The sequence below is a fragment of the Sapajus apella genome, unplaced genomic scaffold (assembly GCF_009761245.1).
Source record: "Sapajus apella isolate SASKATOON/1434 unplaced genomic scaffold, GSC_monkey_1.0 scaffold116, whole genome shotgun sequence".
Lineage (NCBI taxonomy): Eukaryota > Metazoa > Chordata > Mammalia > Primates > Cebidae > Sapajus > Sapajus apella.
In genome coordinates, this window is record NW_022437056.1 from 5,604,639 (window position 1) to 5,613,995 (window position 9,357).

The following is a 9,357-nucleotide window of genomic DNA, read 5'->3' on the forward strand; positions in this document are numbered from 1 at the left end:
CAGAAAAGAGAAAAAAACACCAATGTCTTGTACTAAAAGGAAATCATTTTAAGAAATGCCAAGGAAGTATTTACTGAAGACTGTTGAAATAGGCGTCAAAACGTTGCAATGGGCGAGCCGTTGGACTCCTCTGTCCCAAAGCCCACGGCAGGAATACAGAGGCCCTGGGTGAAGCTAGTGGAAAGGTTCTGGCAGTTGCTGGTGGGGAAGTTGAGTAGTGTGATTGGGCCACCTGTGTTTGCTAATTCGTTAGGGGATAGACGGATAGACTCCTATCCTGCCACAGAGACAAGGCCGCCATCCCCTTGGGTAATTACGTTTATAGGGATGAGGCATCTGACTTATTCCTTACTGTTCTACCACTTGAGTTATTCAACGGAGAGAATGTCCTGTACATCATCAGTAAACATAGAGTGCTTCCCAGTGAACAGTTCTGGGTCTCACGAGGTCGAGCAAGTTGCTCAGGTTGTTCGGAGACCCTCACACCTCTCCCTGCATTCTCTGGTCCTAAAGTTACCAGCTGTCATTGCCCACCCTGGACTGCAGTAGCAGAAGCCACACGTGGTGGTCCCACTGTGCCTTTATCCACACAAAGGAGCAGGGATGCTCCGTCCTCCTTGGCCCCTTTCCCTTGAGTTGATAGATGCTTCTCAGCAAACAGGCCCGAATTCTACTCCATCCTTCTCTGTTGCAACAGCATTTCCTCTTAATTCGGTGGAGGTTGGCCTCCTCCTGCATAGCTCTTGCCCTGATTCTCTGTTCTCCACCTAATGTTCTACCTAATCATTCCTTTAATTTATTGAAAGTTTAAACATCTTTATGTTTCAGTTTAAGATTCACCATGAAATCTATCCTTGGCATTCCAAGACAGAATAGTCTTTTCTGTCTTTCAAAAGTCCTAATGCTTCATGACGCCACATGTTCCCCATCATAGCTCCTATATTTTAGTCTTTTTAATTAGTTTTAATTAGTTTTTTTGAGGAATGCTGTCACCTGAACTAGACACATGGACTGCTTTACTTCTGTAGGTTTCAGTATTTTTTTTTGTAAGCTATTTAGGAAGAACAATGCAATTTTGTATCAATATAAATTTTAAGTAAAATTAATTTAGTTGGAATTAATTTCTTGATCTTGTGCCATGTATTAGATGGTCATCTATGCACTCTGGGATGATGAGGAAGAGAACATGCAGCTTCCCTCCTACTGTTTTGAGAGAAATTTTCCAGAGAGTACGCGGCATGCACAGAATGCAAAGTAGCTTCACATTCTACAGTTAGCAATAAAAAGAAGGGGAGAGAGGCTTCCAGGGGGAACTAGTTGCAATTTAAAGTTAAGAAATCAGGAAAGCTCTCAGTGACAAAGGGAAGTTCTAGCAGAGACCCCAGGACCTGGGGTGCAGGGCAGGTGGAGTTCTGGGCGAGGTGCAGAAGCCACGTGACGGAGTCAGGCCGGCCCAGTGGACAGGTAGGAGCAATATGCAGAGTTACAGCAAGGACCACGTGACTTCAAGTCAGTGGCAGTTACAGGAACCGAAGGAAGACTGTCTGCCCTTCACATCCTGAAACCCCAAATATCAACTTCACCTTCTGTACAAGGGGAAGAGCTTGGACCATTTCTTTGTCAATCACAGACCCACTGAGTCCTCCCTGGGACCTCTATTGGGTTCCCCAGCTGTGTGGTGTCTCAGTGGGGTGCCTGGACCCTGAGTTGCCTCTTCAGACTGGCAGAGCCTCAGTCTGGGGCTGAGGCCTCCTCAGAATCTGCATGGGAACACCTGCTTCCTTCTCCTGGGCTCTGGGTATTGTGGTTGGTGTTGGTGGTCACAGCTGTGTCTCGGTCCGTCAGATTGTTTTAATGAAGAACGGGGAAAATCCTGCTAGAATCACTGTTGCTTTCTTTGCAAACTGTGGTTTCTCTGTCACTCTTGAAAGTCTTGGGGCATTCTGTGAATGACCCTCCAGATAAGACGAGCTATTGCTTGAACAGACAAGTTATTTTTTCCAGCATGTGTAGTGGATGCACAAACTGGAACTGCTGGATCCAAAATATAAGAAATCTGTGGCTCAAGCTGGACTTGTCCCTGGGGCTGTGTGGCTATGTCCTCATGGGCCATTGGCAAGCCAGCTCAACTATTGTTAAAGGTACAGTGGGTTTCCAGGGGATGGACAGAGAGGAAGCATCACATCTCACCCCAGCACGATGTCAGCCTGGCCCTCAGGGACACTGGGCTCAGGCAGTGACCCTGTCCTCTTGGAGGGGAGGAGGAAGACAGGCTCAGGAAGGTGCAGACCCCACCTGTGCTGTGCCTGGTGGGGAGGCTGCAGGTGGAGGCAGGACAGCAGGGGGCGCTGTGGCCTTCCCGGCAAATGCTCTGAGCATCTCAGAGGGTGCTCCTGGTTCATTCCCTTTCCCCAGACCTGGTTTCCTGCTCACTCATGATGTGCCAGATATTTGGGGTATCAGAGCCTCAGCGCTCTGCAGCAGCGACAGGAACTGAAGGTTTCTGGTGAAATGTTTTTTCTCTCTTCATTTTTCCCATTGCCCCTTTGAAGCTGTATTCTCTAAGCAGCATCAGGTTCTCAGTGGCTTTAAGTCAAGCCAGGAGAGTGCACGCTGCAAAGTGCAGAGGAGCATTTGTGCATATGCGTTTTCTGGAAGTGAAGACGACTTTATGGGTGTGGAATCCAGGTCTTAATGGACGTGGCTGGAAGGTGTGTTTAATGAGGACCCTCAGTGTGGGCTGCTGTGTTTTCTGTTCCACGCATCTCGCCTTTGCTAACAACCAATTCCCTTCTTAATTAAAGTTGTTTCAATGGATCTCATGTAACCCTATGCCTTAAAAGGCAAATGGGTGACCTGGGCACGTTCAGTACAACTCCAATATTTTGACACAGAGCATGGTGGTTTTTCCCAAGAAGTAGTAATGTTTGTAAGTAGCTAACCTGATTCTTTTGCCTAGCGTATGAGAGTTGCCTTTGAGAGTAAATCTGTTCAAAATGAGGCAGAGTGAAAAGACAGAGCAGTGGATGGTGAGATCGGTGGCATCATTTGTGCCTTCATTTTGATTTGTGTCTGAAGCCATGGCTCCTCCTTAAAAAGTCTAAAATTTGAAACTTCAATTTGTTCAAAAATCTTGATGTGGGATTCTGGCAGGTGCTTTCCAGTGTCTTGACACGGACATGTATCAAACTTTAAAGAGATGTAAACAAAGACATCTTGTTACAAGGCATTTATTTAGGATCAAGAAAGATGTTAAGGAGAAAGCAGTATAGGAGAAAAAAACATTTCCTGTAGCTCTCAAAACAATTGACGGGCTTATTCTGCAATCTCAGCTGCAGAAGAATGTGAAGCCCACACCACCGATGATGCGTGGCATTCTCTTGGACAGCAGAATATTAATCTTCAAGCGAGCAGCAGTATGTGAAGCCCACACCACCGATGATGCAGCTCCCAGCACGACGTTCTCCTTGCTGGCAGTACACTAATCTGCAAGTGCAGGCCAAGGCCCTCGTTGAGCCTGGGGACACAGACAGAGCACCCAAAACTGAGCACCACGGTCGGCAGTGGGTGGTAACAGGAATCTTGGAAAGTCACATGCTGGCTGATCGGGGATGTTGGCTGCATTACAGCCGGTCGCACGAACAACTTCAGCCAATAGGAATAAATACACAGAGCTGTGCTGGTCACATAGGATTTGAGACTCATCCTCCTTTGCTCTCATTTCTGTGCTTCTGCCCCAGCACACACGCCCTAACACACTCAAGCTCATCTCCAGTTTTTAAAAGTTTCTCTACAGGCGGAATAACATAGCCTCCCTGTAATATCTACTTGTTTAGATCCAGAAAGAACGAGTCAGTCTGTCTCTCCATATCTTAACCCTGGCGAATTTTATAGACATACCTTGGAATCAAGTCTTTGGAGAAAGAAAACTACTTAGATTTGTTTGGCTCTCTATTCAGTTTGGAGATAAGAAAATCAAGGCCCAGAGATGCTAAGTAAAGCCACCTAAGTGACACCCACAATTGAGACTCGATTCCAGAGCATGTCTCCCATCCATCCCTCAAGACTGTGGCTCTTCATGCTGGCGTCTCTCACCTGAAACCTGCAGAGCGGAGCTTTTGTCCCATGCAAAGGAAATAGATATGTCCTGGTCGTTGACCCCACGCTGCTCCTGGCCTGCAGCCTCATCACATCTTGCCTGGAGTGGCCCTGCCTGGGCCTGGAGGGCCACCAGGAGAACGGCAGTGAGGAGAGCGAGGGTCCTCATGGCTGGGCAACCTGGAGGAGGGAGAGCAGGAGCAGATGTGTAGGGAGGGAGAAGCCAGCCGGGGTTTACAGCTCTGCAGGGAGAAGGCTCAGAGACAAGAAACCTTGGCATCCTGAGTGAGAGGAGGTGTACATTTCGGTAGAGAGGGTGCGGGCTCCTGTTGGCCTTGACACCCTCCAGTGCTCCTCTGCTCTTCCAGCTTTCTTCACATGAAGCTCTGTGTTCAGTGTCGGCGCCAGGTTGAAGCTGACGGTGATGACGGGGACCCTGGCATATTTTTCCTGTTTCTCAGAAATATCTAGTATTTCCTGGTTAAATATTTAATATTCAATAAAGAATGGAAACAGCGCTTTCATTTAATAATTTAAGACTCTTATTTCCTGGTGATAGGCCCTACTATTCTCTTGAGGTCTAAACACCGGCGCCAGACCTGAATTTCAGTGGGGCAGAGAGTCACTCATTTCAGACTTCAAGGTCATTGTACCGTCATGAAGGGGTGACTGAGGTTATGGAGTGAGCAGTCTCCTGTAGGGGCCAGGGCGAGGAGAACAATGACCTTATCAGGCAACAGGTGAGGTGAGCTCAGTGAGATGGATAAAGAGGTGTGTAAGGTTCATGACTTGCTATGTGCATCCAAGTGGTTCTTTCCCTCAGAACATGTAGAAAAATCTGCTCATCATGGATTGAAGACTAAACATAGACCTGCAACCATAAATCTACTAGAAGAGCATAGGAAGATAAAGCTTTGACACTGACGTGGGAATGATTTCTGGCTGTGACACCACAGGCAATAAATAAAAGTGAAAATAGACAAGTGAGGCTGCATTGAACGCTAACGCATCTGCATAGCAAAGGAAACAACAGAGTGAAAGGCAACCCAGAAGATGTGAGAAAATATTGGCAAACCCTACGCGGTAGAAGGGGTAAACATCTGAATACATAAGGAAGTCGACTCAATAGCAAAAAGTAAACAACATGATTGAAAAACAGGCCAAGGACCTCCAAAGTCTTCTCTCAAAATAAAAGAATGCTCTAAAGAGCTGTGACCGCCCCTGCTGGACATGTCAAGTAGGTCACGTGTGTTTGGAAGGAAACTTTTTGAGTTTCCCTATTACCTTAGCTGGTAGCCACGGCCCCCAGCAACCACCAGAGGCCCAGACAGAAGTTCACAACAGGGAATTCACCTGCTGGGTCCCTCTGGGGTGGCCCCACAGTCAGAGGTCAGACTGGGGGCACAGCTTCAATGTTGAAACCTGAATGTGAAAGTTTAAACTTTGTGTTACTTACGGATCCTCAAGCTAGGCAGGGCAACCGCAGAGGGCAGACAGCAGTCCTCTGTCCCGGGTCTCATGTAGCAAGAGCAGCACTGCACACGGAGGAGAGGACTTCCCTATTTAAGGGTCTTTTGGGATGAGGTGTCTTAATTTTTCAGGGTTGCTTTCTATTGGGCACTTTCAATAACTGTTAACAAGGGCAGTTGAGAAATTTGGCAGAAAGCTTGAATCCAAACAGGAGTCCTCAGAGGGACCAACCCCACATCTGCTTTGGTCAGCCCTGGCCAGGCGCAGGCAGCAACCAACTATGGATTCTCCATGACTCCTAAGACAGTTGCCCCCGTGATGCCCATGCTGGTGGCTGGGGATGAACTACCTGGACCAAGGGAATATTTAAAGCCACCAGGAGAGCCCAGCCTGCATATTGTTATATACACCTTGCGAGGGGACTACAGTGAGAACACCATCCACTCACAGGGGAGAGGAGACTAGGGTGAGAACACCCACTCACAGAGGTGGAGTTAGAATCTGGTCTGAAGTGACATCCCCAGGCCATGTGGTCTAACCATAAAAACAAATCCAAGCCGTTCAGGCAAGAAATACTGGAGGCTGCCTGGGTGAGACAGAATACCACCTGGGGTTGTGTTGCTAGGTGGGGCAGGTTGGAGGCTCCTGAGTAAAGGTCATGTATAGAATATGGGGTCCCCTAGAGGGACCTATCATCTTCTCGCTTGGCCTGAGATGGTTCAAGGCCACCTGGGCCAAGGACTCATCAAATTATTGCATGAGACCTAATGTCTCTCAGAAGTCCCTCAAGAAGGTGGCCAGTGTGGCAGGGAGACTGGTGTTAGCCTGTGTCAGTGTGTGCTGTGTGCTCAAATACCTCATTCCCAAACAAATTCCGCAGGCCATGAATCCGCCTACACACAGAGTTAGGAGGATGGCCACTGGGTGCTTGGAATGCATGAGCTTTCCTTCGTGTGGTTCCTCCTGGGTTATTTGAAGGGGAGTTTTTGGGAGTCTAGTGCACATTTTAAAAGGCACCACCCTCCACCCTCCTCCTCCTCCTCCTCCTCCTCCTCCTCCTCCTCCTCCCTCCTCCTCCCTCCTCCTCCTCCACCCTCCTCCTCCTTCCTCCTCTTCCACCCTCCTCCTCCTCCTCCTCCCCCCTCCTCCCTCCTCCTCCTCCACCCTCCTCCCTCCTCCTCCACCCTCCTTCTCATCCCTCCTCCTCCCTCCTCCTCCACCATCTTCCTCCTCCTCCTCCACCCTCCTCCTCCTCCTTCACTCTCCTCCTCCTCCTCTTCCACCCTCCACACTCTTCCTCCTCCTCCTCCACCCTCTTCCTCCTCCATCCTCCTCCTCCTCCTCCTCCTCCACCCTCCACCCTCCTCCATCCTCCTCCACCCTCCTCCTCCTCTTCCTCCTTATAGTGAGGCAAATGGGATGAGGTTTGTGGAAATGAGAAAAGAATGCAGTCACTCCTGAGGGAATAGACACCTATGGTGAGGTCACAGAGCCCAGTGTCCAGGTGCAGCAGTCACTGACACATGGGAGGGTCGTGCACAGCGGAAGGCGCTGGCTGTGGTGGGAGAGACCCAGTGAAGCCAATTTGCTACCTGGCAATGGCCCAGGAGGAAGGGAGCACTGGCCATAGTTTTGCTTGCCTGGAGCTGCGGTGGGAGGCACCTGTGGCATGGGGTGCCCTCTAATGTGGCTGTAGCTCTCATGACCTGAGGCTAGGAACTCCACTCTCTCAGCACCTGAGGAATACGGAACTTGAGGGCCTGCAGTCTATTAAAAAAGAGGATCTCACCCAGGCCCTGGGAGGTGCGTCCGACCCTAACCTCCTGGGGACAGGGCGTCAGGGGCTGTCAGCAGCCCAGTGTGGAGGCCAGAGATGGGCGTAGTCTCATGGTGGCTGCCTCCCACTTCGCGTGGTGGAAAATAGCCTGGGCATGTTGGTTCTGGATGCATGAGGCATGAATCACCTGTAGGAGGATTGGAGCCTCCCCCAGTTTGACCAAACAGGTGCACCCCACAGAGGCCATTCCAGAATTGTAAGAGTCCTTCAGGCATTGGCTCCAGGGTGCTCCCAATACGTTGGGCACAGCCCAGGAATCTGCAGAAACACGACCCCGGGTGGGGTTATGGTCACAGCAACCTCACGGGCACTGGCACCACCGGCTCTATGGCTGGGCTCAGCCCGCCCGCCTCCTGTGTGGGCCCTGCAGTGACAAATGTGGGAGGTGCTTGCTGGCCAGAGGGCTTCCGGCCTGCAGGGCAGTGCTGCCTTCCTTGAGGAATGGGGACTCCCCATGTCTGGCTCTTCCCAGGGCCCCATCAGGTCACCGATGGTTTGGGCAACAGGGTCGCTGCCGCTGGTTTCTCTCTGCTTATCGGCAGGGGCTGAGGAACAAGGAAAGCGTGGCCTCAGCTTCCTGCCCCCTCCGAAGGACCCATGTGCCAGGTCTGGCCTGTCCTGCAGGTGCTGTCCCCATGTTCCTAGGGAGACATTAGCGGCTGAGCCTCTGTCAGGAGGAATCAGACACGGGGCATGGCTGGAATCTGGGGGCACAGCAGCACCAGAGCGTGTCCCGTAGTGCCCGCGTCTATAAGGGCATTGTGTGCAATAGCAGCCACCTTTTTAACTGGGCATAATGATCTGCAGCTGCAAGGAAGTTTTCAGCTGCAGAAGCCCATAGCCAGGATGGGCATGCTTTGTCCAGAGGCTCTGGGAGTCGTGATTGGTGGTAGTGAGTTTCCATATGAAACTCACAATGTGGGACCTGGGCACTGCCTGGGAGACCACCTGCTGGGCCAGCTGCATGCTGTATTCTGCTGTGGCCCCAGTAAGGTGCGGAGGGCTTCTGGGTGGTGGCATCTGTGGGCCTCAGCAGAACGGACAAGTGGGGTGCAGGTGCCTCCACAGCAGAATGTCCCAGTATGCGCAGGGCCTGCCACAAAGTGGCTGGCACACGAATGCTGAAGACTCTGGTTTTAACTGCAAGGGGAATGTGGTGGCTCATGAGGGCCAGGAGATCCCGAGAATCTTTACTGCTGTAAGGATTTACTACTGTGAACCCACTGTGTGTGGGTTGTGGCCCAGCCATGGTCATGGAGGAAGCCACTAAAACGACCAGCGTGGTTTTCACTTCCTTCTTCTAGGGGCTTCTGAGCAAAATGCTGTCCGTGTAATGCCACAGGGTACAGGGGCTTACACTGAATCATGGGGAGTCCTGGGGCACGAGTTACAGTCAGGGGCTGGCCAGCCTACTGAGACCACCTTAGTGCAATCTGGTAAACATGTACTGGGTCCCTTTTAAAGTGAAAGCAAACGCGGACTGCCACCCCTCTGTGATGGGAATGAGCAGAATGCATTGGCCAAGACTCCTGCTGCAAAACACTGTGCCCTGGGCCTTTGTCTGCCCTCTGCTGACTGGACTGTATGTGGGATCAGAGCCTTGATGATGCTGGAGGACGATCTGGTGGCTGCTCGACTTGGATTTCGGCACCAGGGAGTGACAAGCACTGTTTCCGCCTCATGTCTTAGTGGGGGAGACAAACAGCAGGCAAAGTTATGAGGGTATGATATGCTGTGCAGCCAGCGGTGATTACACAGAATAAAGGATAATGCTGAGGTGGGCTGGAGTGCCCAGGGGAGTCGGTGTGGGGGGAGGATGCTGCTCAGTAGCATCACCATGGTGGCCTCATTGCGGAGAAAGCATCAGAGCAGAGGCCAGCAGGGGGCAGGTCAGTCCTGCAGAAACCTGGGTGGGTTGAGGAAGAGGGAGAGCAGGTGCGGCCGCCCCGAGG

The 9,357-nt window shown here is 51.0% G+C and overlaps 1 protein-coding gene across 1 annotated transcript; it reads right to left on the reverse strand.

Moving 5' to 3' along the window:
• Positions 1-3,216: 3,216 nt before the first annotated feature.
• On the reverse strand, positions 3,217-5,713 carry LOC116538058 (neutrophil defensin 4-like). Its single transcript, XM_032260319.1, has 3 exons — positions 5,555-5,713; positions 4,096-4,278; positions 3,217-3,517 (listed from the first exon to the last, which is right to left on the reverse strand). The coding sequence occupies exons 1-3, from the start codon at positions 5,616-5,618 to the stop codon at positions 3,396-3,398; spliced, it is 369 nt and encodes a 122-aa protein (XP_032116210.1). The 5' UTR covers positions 5,619-5,713; the 3' UTR covers positions 3,217-3,395.
• Between the last annotated feature and the right edge of the window lie 3,644 nt (positions 5,714-9,357).